Source organism: Falco biarmicus, chromosome 3, assembly GCF_023638135.1.
Source record: "Falco biarmicus isolate bFalBia1 chromosome 3, bFalBia1.pri, whole genome shotgun sequence".
NCBI lineage: Eukaryota > Metazoa > Chordata > Aves > Falconiformes > Falconidae > Falco > Falco biarmicus.
Window position 1 is genome coordinate 33,245,198 of NC_079290.1, and position 16,692 is coordinate 33,261,889.

At 40.1% G+C, this 16,692-nt stretch overlaps 1 protein-coding gene across 1 annotated transcript; it reads right to left on the reverse strand.

Annotated features, from left to right (window-relative positions):
- Nucleotides 1-753: 753 nt before the first annotated feature.
- LOC130146832 (Y+L amino acid transporter 2-like) lies at nt 754-14,687 on the reverse strand. Its single transcript, XM_056333360.1, is given in 6 exon segments — nt 754-6,614; nt 6,914-7,017; nt 8,328-8,368; nt 8,371-8,438; nt 9,407-9,551; nt 12,191-14,687. Coding segments are annotated over 6 exon segments (756 nt in total). The 5' UTR covers nt 12,240-14,687; the 3' UTR covers nt 754-6,265.
- Nucleotides 14,688-16,692: the final 2,005 nt, after the last annotated feature.

Below are 16,692 nucleotides of genomic sequence, written 5' to 3' on the forward strand. Positions count from 1 at the left end.
TCTCTTTTCCTTTGCTGACACAGAAATGGAATACCATACCAATTCTCTTCTGTTTTTATTCAAAGAACTATGATTCTTCATATAAAGCAAGAATCCTGTATTTTCCTGATTCCTAAAGAAGAGCTAGTACTATTCCCAAGTACTGTATTGCCCCAGCTTTTGCCCCTGAAAGACCCTTCCCAGCTCTGCATGTGGGCTGTTCTCCAGGGTCTCTTGCCCTTGAGCCTGCCAGGCTCCCATTATGCATCGCAGCACAGCCTGCACTTTTCCACGGCCTACAGCTTCCAGTGGGTTCCAGTGTTATCCATACCCCAGTCCCTTCTACCACAGAGATGCCAGCTGACAAACTAGATGTCGAACAGCTGCCTCCTGATATTTTATGTAATGATGAGATACTTTGCCTGCATGCCAAGACTGTCTCTGAAAAAGTAAAACTGTTTATTGTTTGACTGCATAATTGAGCATCTGTGAATAATGTAAAAAAAAAAAAGTGTTTATTCTTACAAGAAGAAAGAGTTTGGGTAAAGAATTTCTCATAACTGTAGTGAGAAAGTGTCCCATCTGGAGTAACTAGAAATTTTTCCTTCCACAAATACTTCTTCTGTTGTGCTACAGAGAACACAAGTAAGAGTTAGACATTTATTGCTCTCCTGACAAACCAGCTTGCAAGATGTAAGGCAGGCAAATTTCATTCATAGTACCACTTTAATGCTTTAAAACCACACAACTACAGTATTTGCTATGGATCAGATGTTTATTTAAAACACTTCAGCGTCTATGAGTTGCTTTAGATATTTGACAATAGACTTACATGTATAATTTGTAAGAGATGAAAAAACATCAGACATTAAAATTTCTGGGATTCCTATGTCCATAGAGAATTTTAATAACATTAATCACATTCATAACCTTGCACCTGACTACTACTTTCCTACTGTCCAGAAAGAAAGAAAATGAAGGCTTGTGCATCATACCCAGAAAGTGAACAGATTCATGCAAAAAGAGATTTTGGGAAAACAAAACAAAACAAAACAAACAAAGAAAGAAGTTTCTCAGCTCCAAATTCTTGATGCAAATGGCCTTAGCCTGCAGCCCTTATTACACTCCCCATAGCACCTGCCAGCTGGTATCACCTGAGGTGTCACCTCAGGTATTTCAAATCACTTGGGAACTTTGGTTCTGCAAGGAAAACTTTGGATGATGGTATAGTGCTGTCTTGGTGGGACATGTAGCTCAGCACCAAGCATGACTTTGAGCTCTGTGGAGGCAAAGCCTGTCATGTTTGGTTTGATACTGACTTGTAGGGTTTGTACTTTTTTTGTGCCCTGATACAGTCTGGGACTGTGCCTCTGTTGTTAACCACTGCTTGGCAAGAGATGGGGCCAAAATGCAGTATTTCCACACAACGGTAGAGCAGGATCAGAGGGTGCTATACTGTAACAGAGGCATGTGTTGTGTGTGTGAAGAGGACATGGGGATGTTCTGAGCTGGGCAAACTAAAGTATGCCATAGGTCTTCTTTCCTCTTTGTGTTTTGTGATTGTGGTACTTAAAGGATTTTAGTGCTCAAAAGCAGTGGCTTCCCAAAAGCAAAACATGCATCTCTAATATCTTCGTCTTTAACTTAATGTAGTGTGTTTTTATTGTTTATACTTTGCGTCAAAAGAAAATCCCGCTGAAAGGAAACTGCCACAGCAGATGGCATTGAAATGCAAATAGTAGGTTTCACAGGAGCCCTATCAGCAAACACTGTATTGGAGATGCACAAAATTACAGTCCTGTAAATGACTTCTTTAAAATGTGGGGAGGGAATAAAGAAAGGTTTAAGTAGCAATGATTGCCTATTCCATTTCTCTTTTTCTGGGAAGACATCAATAAAAAGACAATAATGCTAGAAACTACAGGGACTTGTATAAGATTAAATTACCTTTATTGGGGCTAATTGAATAGGAATGATGAAACGCAAATTAGAAACAATGTATGTTATATTGAAATACAATTACAGAAAGGAATTACAACTTGCCGACAAGGATAACAAATGGCGCTACATATCAACAAACCATATTAGAGCTGGAGTGACTGTTTTTATGGTCCAGGTTGCAAGGCTGATGGCTTTTTTTTAATGGCAGTTATTGTGTCTTTCATTTTGGGAGACTAAGAATTAGGGCTAATTGCACATTCCCATGTGCCACACTGAAAAACTTCAAGAGAACTATCCCCGTTCTTCTCTTTTCTTTCATGGCACCCACTGACAGGGGCACTTGTCCAGTCTGTGCACTTGTCCACACATGCCTGCGCTGGGTATCGTGCAACAGCCACCTGTGTGACATGAGGACCAGGCAGCCAGTGCTGGAGGCTCTCTGCGTGCTCAGGAGACCTGAAGGTTACCTTGCCAGCAGGAACTGTCGAGGCCAAAGGGTTGGGCAGGGGCTCAAGGGATTTTGTAGACAGCAGGGTTTAATTTCTCCTTGTGAATTCCTTAAATAATTTCCACTGTAGAAAAAAATCAGTGTGATTCATGGGGTCACACCTTTGATACTACTAGGCAGGCAATGGACACTATGAAAACATGTTTTCCCTGAATATATGCTAGCTGGAACACAACTCAGTCCCTTACAGTGCTCCACAACAGGTTGTTCTGCTGGAAAGTGAAAGCACTTCAGTTACAGTGGCATAATTTGTTGAAAATAACTTTTCTGCAGAAGGGTAATGAATGTGGGATAACACCAAACTAGCATCATATCCACATACTGGACTGTTTTGTACAGGTATGTGTGGTTTTGTTTTCAGGACCATGTGGTGAAGCAGATGATCTCAGATATGCCATTTACAAAAGCATAGCAAGACTCCATAAAGAAAAAGAATTCTAGGAAAAATTTTTCTTCCTTTCTTCTGACCAAGCATTCAAGGATTTAGGAGACTGACTAGGACAAGATGACATTGCTTACCAGAGGGCCGCTGTAGATGTTTAGGTAATTTTTCAACTGAAAGACAGACTCCCAAATAATGTGCAGGGATGCCTGAAAGGGTAATACCAACGATAACAAGGGAATTGATTGTGTTGCTGTAGAGAGGAACTATCACTAGGAAAAGGGAACATAAACAGTATATAGGGAAGAAGAGGTTAACCTGTGGAGACAAAAAGTATTCCTACATTTATTAAAAGATGCAGTAAATATTGTACAGATGTTTTGCAGATTAAAGTTAGACATGTCGATAATAAAAATACAGCTATTGACTGCATGACTGCTATGTACTGAACCTTTTGACTTCCTACAGTCAGTACAATTTGCTAGCTTCTGTGTATGCTGCTGGGAGACTCTGATTTGGCACACACCTGAGTATCTCATCATTTTGTTGTTTTCAGGCCTGCACAAGCTCAACTCCTTTCCAATTAATAAGAGATCAATCTTCAAAAGCAGTGCTTTAAAACTAAGCAGTAATGGGTAGTTTTCCCTCTAACTTAAATTGCAGATTTTTAATAGCTATTTTGATTGGGAACTAACTCAACTAGATTTTCAATTACCATGTTGATGCTACAGAACTAACGGACTGGTTTACAACCATTTTGCCTGGATACTTAACAAATATACCACAAATAAGGAAATTTGTAACAACTCCTTTATGGGTTTATTTTTCACTAAAATATTCGTCACCGGCTATGGTAATGAGCTTTTTCAGAAGTCCAGGAGCTGACATTTGAATACTGAGAGGTACAGGTATAAACATTTCTTTTTTCTTATAAGGATTAAAACTGTAAATTGATGAAAACCAACTGCTACATTTCAGAGAAGGAAAAAGCACATGCAGAGCTGTGACGTTGACTAAACTGGCAAATGCTGATAGGGATTAAACAGTCATTATCTATAATCTGATTGTAATCCTGGCTTTAATAGAGTCAGTAGCAAAACTGCCAATAAGGCAAGATTTAATCTTTATCTTCCAAATATTTGGGGGGAATGTTTGGAAATGAAGTGTGAACATGCTTCAGGAAGATTTGGTCTGCTCTAGGAGACTGCAAAGTTTGCTAGCAATAGGTGCTTAGCATATTTTATGCCTTTGTTTGAACCATGTGGTTTTTGTAATCAGGATGTTACACTTAAATGGAAAAAAAAAAATGTGTGGCTAAAAATTGTGCAGAAGGTTAGGAAGAGAGAGTCACAAGGAAGAAATATTTAAATATTTAGATTGAGTGTTTATTTGGATTTCTCGTAATTTTTACTGCAGCACTGCAGAATGAAAATGCAGGTCACAGAACCAACAGAGTGCAGCGAAACGGGAGCCAGCATGTGGTTCTGTGTGCCTGGGCGAAGCTGTGTGTTTCCACCCCTGCTTCTTGGACAATCACTGGACTAAAACTAGAAAAAAGTTTTAGCCATGCTTTTTTTTTTGTGCAGTGTCCTAACTGATAGCCAGATGTTCTTCTACAGTCAGTCAATAAACTTGCATTTTATTGTCTATGACCACTATGCAGTGGGAGGGAACAATCAAAATATATTTGATTATTCAAGCTTTTGAACCTTTGCATGAGCAAAATTTTGGGCATTTATGGGTTTTGGAGGAATTTTGCTGAATTTGTTAAGTCATGTAAGTTTGAGCAGTGCGAAGCTCTCTGGAGCCCCCGTCACTAGCTCTGCTGAGGTCTGCTGTGAACAATACAAAAGGGGGTTGTTCCAGGATGAAATAAGAAACCCAGACATTTATTTATTCCTCATCTATTTTGAAATAAAAATAGTTATAAGGTTGAATGAAAGGAAAAAGAAATGGTAAATAGAATTTCAACGTCACAGCAACAGTACCAGAATAGTCTTGTGGAAACTCAAATGGGTTTGCTCCTTCGATTCTTATCTTGTATGTTGAAAGGATATCTGTGGCTGATAAATAGTCTATAACATGACTGGCAATGTTATGGTTGTGGTATTAAGTATCACATAAACACATACATACGATGGCTTTTAGGGCTTGTTTCCTCTCGTTTACTTACTTTAAGAGGCTGTGGTCTATGTGGCTGCATATATCTCAAATACATTAGTCCTGCAACAGACAGACCCACACAGCTCCAGTAGTTGAAGCAGTAGTAATGAATGAGGAAGAAAACATTTTCCACAAGGAGATAAAGAAAAGTTATTAAGCCCTAGCGATAATAAAAACAAAGGCTTCTTAACGCAAAAATAAAGAGGTAGTAAAGTTATAATATGGCCTGTTTCCAATATATTTGTCTGGATTTAGGAGATTAAGTCCTTGCAAGAAGGATGTACTTAAAACTCTGAGAAATCTGCAAATATTCTACGTGAAACATGCTGGTATCTCTTCCTTAAACAGCAATGAGACCAGCACATTTGGCTGAAGAGCTGTCAGACTTGTTGTTTCAGCACCAGCAGAAAACCCGCCTAAAGTGGCCAGATGAGGAGCCCCAGACTCTGCTGCACTATGGAGAAGTTGCCAAGAAGCTTTCTCAGGCAGCTGCTTACTCTGCTGTTCTGGTTGGCTTCAGTTTCAAAGCAAACTTTTAATTTAGTTTCACCGTTGGAGGCTCTCACAGCCCACTCATCTTTGAGACTATTAGAGTAAATTGGCTATTATGCAAGTATGCTATACTGCCTGCATGGAAAGACCTAAAACACCAGGAATTTAATGTCTCTTTTAACAGAGGAGCAGAAAAAAATTCCACTGTGAAAAATGTGAATGGTGGTGTATTAAGGCAGTATAGCTCATCTTACTGGTGCAAACAGAATCCCTCTGAGAAAGGTGTTCGTACTGAGATTAGATCTTTTAGTAAATTACCTGATGTCAAACAGGACCGGTATGATAATCTATTCATAAACCATGTGTAACACAGGGCAACAGAAGAGACCAAATAAAATAAACAGCAGTCAAATGCTTCTGAATGATTTCACCTTCTTTTTTTGTGCATATCCTCCCCCTTATTTTATAATCTGTTAGATTTAAGGATTATTTATTAAAATAATTTGCACCAATTGTATACGTCATGGTTCTTCAGGTTTGTGTCACAAGATTCATTTGTATAGTGACAGCAGGAAGAAATCAATATGGCTATAGGCATCCAATGGTGAAAATTTAATTTTGGTTGCTTTTTCACTCCTAAGAAGAGTCCCGCAACATCAGCCTACAGCAGGGTTTGAGACATGTTCCTGCCATGTGCTTCTCCAGTGACACTCTGAAAATTCACATAAAGACTTAAATAACTCCTGTCTCTATTGTTACACGTGTAGCCATTCTCTGTTTTCTAAGTAATACTATTGCATTTATTCCTCACTAATCTTATTGAGAGAGCACGAGTGTGAACTAAGCTGTTCTCTTTCCACTGAAAAAAAACCCCTCGTGAGGCAAACACCACCACCACCCTGAATGAGTTTTTTAAGTTGTGGGCATTTGAGGAAGATTTCTGCAGTGCAGGAGAAGCCCAGGAGAAACACCAGGCAGAGGTGGGGTGTTAGACTGCCCAGGTACAGATCCTCGGCTGCCCCGGCCAGGCACGGGGCCAGGCTGTCACTTACACCGAAGGCGAGAGCAGGGGCTGGTGTGTGGCACTTTATACGAACCAAGCTCAGACTGTCAGGAAGGTGTCCTTCCCTAGCTCCAACATAAAAAGGCCTAAAAAAAAAAAAAAGAATAAAAAACCTCAACCAGAGAGTGAGCCAAGGAATATTTTGTAGGTTTCTGACAAAGGCAGCATTAATGATTTTATTACTCTGTTGTACACGCTCCTCCCTTCTCAAGTGGCTTTAGTTTATCAATTGGTGGTGCTCATGAGAAGAAACGTCAGATCATAACAGTACTTCCACTGTAAATGAACAACTGGACATGGCAAAAATTTGCTGCGTCACTTTTACAATGCAGATTAATCATAAATGATCTCTTCAATTATTTAAAATACATCTTATATTTCATACCTTGCTGCTGTAATCATTGATGAGTTTAAGCCACTACAGCAATACATGGCCACTGCTATAGGAATTATCCAGTTAGCACAACTAAGGGTTTCACTGCCAAACACCTGTAACAAAAATGAAAATAATAGCAAGGCCCGTTACATTAAGCATATGGACAATCCTGAGAAACTCTCATGAAAACACAACAGCCCAAATATAGTGTCACAGCCCATGCTTCCTTATGACACCTGATAATGATCTGGGAAATCAGAATTTGGAAAAACTGATCAGTATCAAAACAAAAATGGTAGATACACTAAAAAAAGATTTAAAAAATGTCTAAGCCTAGGTCAAGTCAATGAGAGAAGATGTGTTGACTTCAACGTACTCTGACAAATACTGACTATAGTAGTCCACGAGTTATAACTGTACTTTTGTATAAAATATTGATCAGGTTTTAAAAAGCTTTTCACTGCACATTTTTGTGTTGAAAATATTGCTGTGATCCTGCAGCATTAAACATCACACACTCTATATTAGAATGATAGCAAACAAACCCCTGGCTGTTAAACCACCAGGACTTTCCATAGCTCAATCTCTGCCTGGCCCTGGCAAAAGCATCTTCTACAATGAAGTACTGTTAGGAGCAGGATTTACAGAGCATATAAGAGGATTTTACAAGAACAGATTTATTGATATATTCTTGTCCTGGTTTCAGCTGGGATGGAGTTAATTATCTTCTTAGGAGCTAGTGGGGTGCTGTGTTTTGGCTTTGGTGTGACACTTTTCTGTTCCTCAGGCCTTGTTAGTGAAAAGGCTGGAGGGGCAGAAGGAACTGGGAGGGGACACAGCCAGGTCAGCCGACGCAAACTAGCCAAAGAGGAATTCCATACCATGGGACATCATGCCTGGTATATATACCTGAGGGGCTGGCCGGGGCGGGCAGAGGGTTGCCTGGGGACCTGCTGGGCATGGGTCAGTGGGCGGTGAGCAGTTGCGTTGTGCACCTCGTGTTCCTTTCTTCCTTTCCCTCTGGATTTTATTCTTTCCCTCCTCCTTTTCATTATAACTGTTATTATCATCATTGTCATTACTACTGTTCTTTCATTTTTCTTCTATTTCAATTATTAAATTATTCTTATCTCAACCCTCCAGTTTTACATTCCTTTCCCACTCTCCTCCCCATCCGTTTGGATGAGGGGGGAGTAAGCGAGCAGCTGTGTGGTACTTAATTACCAGCTAGGGTTAAACCACAACAGTTCTTTATATGCCTTCTAATATACTGGTACTCTTACATGAAAACAAAGTTTAAAAGAAAGCGACAACTTTCAGCATCAAGATATTTCAACTGTTTCACCAAAAAGTATGCTACCAGCGATTTTTCTGCAGTATCATCCATAAGTGACTTTTGTTTTAATTATTTTATTCAACTTACCAGAGCCAGTGCATCAGTTGTGAGGAGACTTGACAAGTCCACACTACACGGTATGCTATATTAGTCAACAAGTAAATAATAGTCACAACAGACATTGAAATTGCAATATTCCTGCAAAGGAAAATGGCAAAATTATGTCATGTTTTTTAATCAAGGAATATTTAAACAGAAGATTGTTCCCAGAGTCAAACATTGTGAATGGATACCTCCATCACTTTTTGTAATCCATCATTTTATAATTGTGGGGTTACGAAATAATTTGCAGCCACATGTGGAAAAGTTCCATAAGCAGCTTAGTTGGCTGCTTGCGGGTCTGTCACAAGTTTTAGAGAAAATTTCGTACATTTATATCTGTAATTTTATATTCTGTCTTTCATATGAAGAAATTTAAGACAGCGCTTAAACAATGAGACTTAAATGCACACAGGTGTTTTCTTGATCATAGCATTTTTTCCTAACCATAACCTATGTATGTCCCAATACAGGGTGGACTATATCAGGCTGAGTAGGTGAGGCACAGAGCTCCCACAGGACATTCCTACAGAGGGGAAGAGATGATATTTTAGTGCTACTATGGATTTTTTAATGTTTCACTCAACCTTTCGTCTTCAGCAAAATTAAACATTCTGCCCATAAACAGTAATGCTGAAGATCACAGGATAAAACAGCCATAAACCTGACACAGTCTTACTTCACAGGTGGCAAAACCAGTCCTGGAAAAATAAAATAATTGTTCTGTCTAACTGAAAAGAAGTGGGGAATTTTAGAGGAATTTTAGATGGACCCACGCTTTTCCCTCCTTTCAGCAGGGATCTGTTCTCCTGTTTTAAAAATTCTGGTTTAAAGTCTAAGGTGTTACATACATGCAGGCAAGTGAATTATCAGTATGATACAACAGGTGAGTGAGGACAATAATCAGAAAGAGCTGTCATACTTGTTCCTTCTTTTGAAAAAAAGAAGGTTTTTGCAGAGAAAACAGTTGGACTAATTTCCAATCAGAAACAAATAAGAGTGGCTTGTCTGACATCACCTGTCTTACCAGGACACTTCAGCAATTTAAAGGAAAAGCACACTTTTACCTCTCGGGATCCTGCATCTGCTCAGTGACATAGTTGAGCATGTCCCGTCCCGCATGGGAGAAGGCGGCAGAGTAGAGAGCCAGCGTGATCATCTTTGGGTTAGTTGCAGAGCCCTTGAATGGAGCTCCCAGGTTTTCTGTTTGTCCTGTAGAAACAGCAGATATCAATTGCCTGTTATGTTTTAAGAATTATGACATAAATGGACATTACATAGAAGTCTCAGATAACCAAAAGGAAGTAAAAATCCGCTTAATTCAGGCTTCGTTACTATTTCTAAAAGTGCATAGCTTATATTTTCACTTGACAAATAGGAAAGTTTCAGTCAGACGTTCAGACAGCTACACTTGTATAGGGAGACAGCAGAAGATGTTTACCTGTGTTTTGTTACTTGGATGTGATCTGCAGTTCTACCAGAATTCACAGCATTCTTGTCTCCTGGCATCGCTGTCTAGCCTACGGAAGGAGGGAGCCATACTGAGGTCATGCTATGCCCTGGCAGCCAGGCAGAGGCACTCAGAAAACCCAATTTCAGTTCCTGAATCTGTCTCATATTTCTTCCTTGCATCTGTGCTTTCATTTTCACCAGATGAATTAGTAGCCACTGGAGGGGCAACTCCTGGAGGCATGGTTCTCAGTGGGATGCTCTGCCCCACCAAGGCATTACACAAAATTAAGAAAGGAGACATGAAAAAATCTTTCCTTTCAAAATTCTTTTGTAGTTTAGCTCAATCAGTTGAAATGACAGCCTGCAGAATGCTGCAGTATAAACGAAATGTTAGTGAAACTGTGTGAGCCTTTCCTGTGATTCTGGAAAGGGGAAGAAAAGCCTTAGTGAGTTTGCAGAAGAAAATGACTGTTTAATATAAATGGAAGTGGATTAAGTATTAAGGAAGACAGAAATATGCCGAAACCTCCATTAGGGGAGAAAGTAACATCTTTGTTGTAAAATGAAACAACTTTACTCTGTGGTTAAACCAAGGAGTTTATAGATACCACAAAAGCAAATCAGTCTTTGAAGAGCAGTAACTACCAGGAGACTGTTCGAACCAAGGATGGTGAAGCTATGAGATGTACGCACACCTTGGAGATAAAAATGGTTGGAAGGAAGAAAAAGAAAAATCGAAAAGGAACAGGAAAAGTTGTTGTTTTTTTTTAATTAAAGGTATCTCATATTCATAATCAGATACGTTCACAGTGTTTTAAAACAAGAGGCATATCTGAGCACATCAGAAGGAATACAGCAGGGCTAAAACATTGTAACTTTTCATTAAAACAGCTGCTGGGTTTAAAAGAGTGCATTGACTCAATCACAGCTTCCTCCAGAAATCTACATCATTCCTCCTCCCAGCCCTTTTTGTATTTAAGTGCTCTGTTCTGCTTAAACAAAGCAGAGACAGATCTTTACTACCCCTAAAAGCCCTCAGCCCTTTGTGTTCCTCACAATGATGTTTCCTCTCTGCCTTTACCTTGCCTGACCCCATGAAGCAACGCCGAGGAACCCACGTGGGCTATATGGATGCAAGGGCAGAGGGAATGGCCCCTGGGCCAAACTGCACAATGGCAGCTGCATGGCAGGGAGCAGGCTGGGAGCTGTGAAGGAGGCGGTTTGAAAGCACGGGTAAATCTGTGACCATGGGGACAGGGCAAAGCTACTATAGGGGTGACATCACAGACTCACACTTTTCTAAAACTGCAGCAGCTATATGAAAGGAACTATTCCTTCGTGTAACTGAGGCCCTTAAGCAATGCTTTTGCTCTGCATCTTCACGTTCCCACCCCTAGGACCGAGTTCGTTTGTTCAGGTCTCTTTAGACTTGAACAAACCAGTGATGACAGTTCTCTTAAAGGCTGGGGCAGTTTACAGTGTAAGAGTTGATACAACTGCAGCCAAGGAAAGGAGGTGGCCAGCAGACATGGAAAAGCAAGCACACTCATTAGATTTTCTAAACTGATTTCAGCAGCAGAAAAAGACGATCTCTAAACTGAAGAGGGGAAACCATCTTTATCTCAACTGACCAAAGATACCACGGCTATTTAGGATTTTAATGGGAAAGAAAAATGAAGAAACCTTAGTAACTAAGCAGCAGAGCTAGAGTTGGAAGAGACTTCATTGTACCGGAGGCCCAAAGTAATAAAATCAAATTTATGGCCATATGCAAAGATCAGCTGTAGCACTGGAATTAACTAGCCTCCAGCTTTTCAGCATATTCCGTTCATCCAGTTACTGCTGAGTGGCTCATCTGTCCTGTGATGTCTTACAATACCACAGTGATTCACAGGACTTCCCTTGCTTCTAGGAACAAGCACGCCCTGTCGCCAGTGGAGGAAAGGACGAGCGCTCCCTCCCTGGCCCTCTCCCCGCGGACCCTGCTGTGGCATTGCTGCCGCGGGCAGGGTGAGGAACGATGTGAAGGACACGTCCGGCAATTCCTGCTGTGCTGTCCTGTCACAGGACAAGTAGCAACACTAGTCTTTAACAAGCACGAGTGGGAGACACTAAGGCTGGCTCTAAACTAGTTAGCACTAGTTACTCCAGTGGCTATTTGCTATTCAGCCTGAGCAACACAGAACTTGGCATGTGTTGGTTTGTCACACTAAGGGTAGAAGAATAACTAAGCCCCATTACGTAACAAACCATGAAATTCCTCTGATCTTCCTATGACAGTTTTTTCCAGAATAAACAATGCTTCATATGTCAGCCTTACGTAGTCTGATCTTCCTGCACAGATTATGAAACTCATATCTGGTACATTTTCAAAAGTAGTGAATGAAAATTATTCTTACCTTTACCAATTTTGTAAAGGCCAACAGATATCACCAAGATAAGAGCCATAACTTTTGCATATGTGAAAACATGGTGTACAAGGGCTCCCCGCTACATTTTAACACAATTAATAAATGTTAAGGAACCTGCAGAAAAAAAGAACATGCATGAGAGGAGCACTGTATGCTTTACATCACTTAAAGCATATTTCAAAACTGTCTTTCCAGATACCAACCCTCTTTCAAGGAACAAAACAGAATCAAATTTCATCATTTCAGGACCACCTAGATTTATTAAAATGAATAAAATACCTGGTTTAAAATTTACACAATGGTTTTCTGAAGGTTACTGTTTTCATGACAGTAAGAGAAAACACACCATCTTTTGAATTTTAGCACTAATACCTGCTCCTTTTAAATAATCCTTAAGTTTTATTAAAGTCAACACAGTTGCTCACATGCGAAAGGTGAGATTTCTTTATTCTTTATATACTTTATTAAAATTTAAGTAGGAAAGCAAACTTCCAGCTGTTCAAGGAGTTAGTCAATAGGACCCCCTGGGAAACTCTCCTCAGGGACAAGGGAATGGAATAGAGCTGGCAGATCTTTAAGGATGCTTTCCATGGAGCATGAGAGCCCTCGTTCTCCAGGTGTAAGAAATCAGGAAAGGAAGGCAAAAGACCTGCATGGCAGAGTTGAGATGTGGTGGTCAAACTAAAGGGCAAGAAAGAAACGCACAGGCAATGGAAGCAGGGACGCTCCTGGGAAGAGTACAGGGATGCTGCCCAGCTATGTAGGGATGGGGTCAGGAAGGCCAAGGCTCAGCTGCAGCTGAACTTGGTATGGGATGCAAATCATAATAAGAAGGGCTCCTACAGGTACGAAGAACAGTGATTTTGCCTGTTTTTATCTGGTAGTCCAGAAACAGTCCAGAAACCACATACCAGTGAATTTTCTTAACTTTCACTGTTCCATACCTTTTTAACGGAGAAATGTGAGGCCACTGTCCTTAATTATAGATCCTGAAGCTTTCATGAACTCTCAGTTCACTTTTATTATTGTCTTAAACTGTAATTCTACATTATGTTATTGAAGTAATTTTAGGGAAGAAAGAGACACTGTACCCCTGGAAACGTTCTTTAATATAGCTGGAATTTCCCCTACAGGTGTACTTCTCCCTAAATTTTGCTCTCATCCCAGGAAGAACTTTCTTTATTTCATTATTATTTGTTTCATGAAATCACATCCATCTGAAAACTATCTGCTGAGGAACCCAAGAGAAAAAGAGAGAAAAAGATACCCAAACCCTCCAGACTCAGGAGGTTAATGTTAATATGAAGATAAAGAAAAGAGCTTTAGCTGTTCCTAGAGATGAAATTGGTGCTGCAGTGAATAATGCAGCTTGTGTAGTTATTACCCTTACTTGACTTCTGGGTAGAAGCCACAAGCATGCATAGGGATTGAGTTTTGAACACTGTTCCTGGAACACTTTTTTATAAGAAAGTCCAACAAAACGTGACTGTAGAAGCTTCCCATGCCAGTGTTCGCAGGGCAGGTTCCAGGTATGCTGGAAGCTGGGAAAAACAACATAACTGCATCAAATATAGCTCCATCAATAAATCAGCCTTGTGCACACTTCGCACCCCTCCGGGACTGAGGTCCTCAGGGTTGGAGAAGGGAAATGTAACAGCTGGGACTGCAGTGACTGTCTGAATTCTTGGGTCCTGCTGACTCATAACGATGCTTACCTAGAACAATGGATTTTTTCAGTGCCTGTCTCAGAAGTTTATTTCTCCTTCCCTTCCCCTCTTCACACATACTCTAAAACACTTCCAAAGAGAACTTCCTCAAAATACTATAAACTAAAGCCAACTTCTCTGAGTAGAACAAAACTCCTCCATGGGACACTGGCCAAAACATTTTGATCACAAATTTATGGTGTTAAAATGTGGATCAGTGGCCAGTTTAAAACAAACAGCCTGCCCTCCTCAAACTTCCTAAGAGGCTTGCTTTCCTTTGTAAAGCCTTCCTGGTTTAGAAACACTGAATAACGTATAATTACATGTGTTCTTTTCCAGCTTTTTTTCTGGTGCAACTCAGTTTTCTAGTTGATCAAATAACTAATGAGTCCTGGTGAGGATTAAAGATTAAAAATTGTCAAACTCTCTTTAAAGATTAAATGCTTTTCTCATCCCAGTGGCACTTTCTCTAACTGCAGGAGCACTATGGGAACACTGGAGTAAAGTTAAATATTAATTCCTGCCATAGGTGTTGAAGCATGACTGCTGAGTCTCCCATCTTTTGTTGATTTCCTCTTCACACACAGGTAACTCCTCTGACTTCTCACTTTATCCCTCTAAGAATAAAAAATGCCACCTTGGCCTGGTGGGAAGAATTTCAGGCATCCAATACATCCGTCACATATTGTCCTTTAAAATTCTTGGTAAGCATTCCCAGTTTCCTACTGTTAACACAATTTTTCTGCTTGTGTGAAAGAAAGGAGGGAAAAGAAGTCATGTTCCACACACACACCCCCCCACACCATCCCCCCAAAAATACAAGCTAATACTTCCAGAACCTCCTGGCTCCATTTCTACTTCCTATGGCTATGTGAAATGTTTGCAGAACCCCCCTCCTGTGATCACAGCTGTCCGGAGAGTGCATCAGGACAGCAGCATGCTAGAAATTTGGGCAGAATTCTTGTGTTAGTACTACTTTGGCAGAAGAGCCATTTTAAAACCAATTTGTGCTTTTTATACCTGATGTGGGTGTTATTTTTTTTTTTTTTATTATTATTTTTAAATGTGGGTCATTCAGAGCTCTGGCTCTAAGCCAAAATGCACAAATGTTTAAGTGGGTACAGCTCAGAGGGAGCGAGAATTTAAAATGCAGCTGTTCCTGAGGTGATGTGAATGTGCAGCTATGCAAGTAGTGGTCGAAACCAATGGCTATCATTTTTCCTGAAAAGAAGTGTCACTGATGAATGAAGTAAAGTTACTTTCCTGTAAAGTAGGATACATAATGCAATTTGCAGGTTTTCACTAGTACAGGTAACCTGTGTACATGATATCAAACCTGAACTTTGATGTCTAGTATGGATGACCTGGTAGCTAAAGGGAATTTGAGCATTTAAACTGCCAATACTACTTGAATCTAGTAGAGCTTTTGCAATCTATAGCTTTCATGAGAGCACAAAGTTAAAGGTTAAATTATTTTCTTAAGTAACACAAAGTTTTGCCTATTTTTTCTTCTCTCTGGTGCTCACAAATGATTATTTTGGATCTCTAAAAATGTGTAACCACAGCTGTATAGGTAAATATTTTGTTCCTAAATAAGTGACAGTGGATGAAACCATTCTGAAAGAAAAACAAATGGAAGAAGAAACAGTTCAAACTTCTGTACTTTGAGAGATGTCACATTAGCAAAACTTTTAAGCAGACCTTAAATTAAGTCCACAAACAGGCACAGCCTGAGAATCAAAGGATAAGAGATTCAGTTTCCATAACCAAGATATTTAACTTCACTCTAGTTGTGACCCCAGTTGGTATCAGCTGAAAATCCGCAAGAAAGTAGCAATTTGAGAATAAAATCTTTTGAACAGCTTATGCCTCTGTGTGTGTGTGTCCTGCCCCCTCCAAGCCAACAGCAATATTCCCACTAAGCTAAGACACCACACTGATTTCATTTGGCGGGGTCACAATGTTGATAGCTGTTACCGATTTCTTTATCCTGGACTATGTCTTCCTTAAATAAACAAGGTTTGACTGAAGCAGGACTCATGCTAGTTCCCAGCAAAGTCTTCACGCTATTTAGCAAAGTAGCAGAATATAGGAAATAGTCTCCTGTACAGATCTTCCTGTATAACAGCAAAAGGATAAGAATTTTTTATTGATCGTGTAAAGAATTTACTGCTGTTAAATCCAGGCAGTGATGAAAACAATTTGAGGATACGCCCAGTGTCTGTTGCCATGGTCTAACCGTTTCCCTCATTTATAGCTTCTGCTATTTTGTTGCCCTACTGTCACCAGTGTCACTTCATCCTTATACTACCATCTCCCCTTTCTGGGACCACCACTGCTGCTTTGGCCCTGAACTGGTGGCCCAAAAAGCTTAAGCTGAGAAGCCTAGCTGTTTAAGCACGACTGCTCTGTCACTTAGGCATTTCTATAGGTCACATTTTGAGGGTGCACATAATCCGACCAAAAGCCAGTATGAGCTAAGGTCTGGGAGGGCTTCCATGCTGGCTGAGGGCATCAGAGCTGTAACAAACTGACTTCTTACAGAGGGGTGGCCATTTTCAGTTGGAAAATCCTGTATTATAATACGTAACAAATCCTTATGGTGAATCCTCTAGCTGAGAGGAATTCAGAATGACTTCCTAAGAACGGAAAGATTTAATTTATGCAATAATTAAAAAAGGGAGGTTCTTCGCATTCTGGCATTCTGCTTTAGCATGGTTAAGTATTTAAAGGCTAATCCTACTGCAATAATAAAACTTCATGGCATCAAAAATATAAGAATGG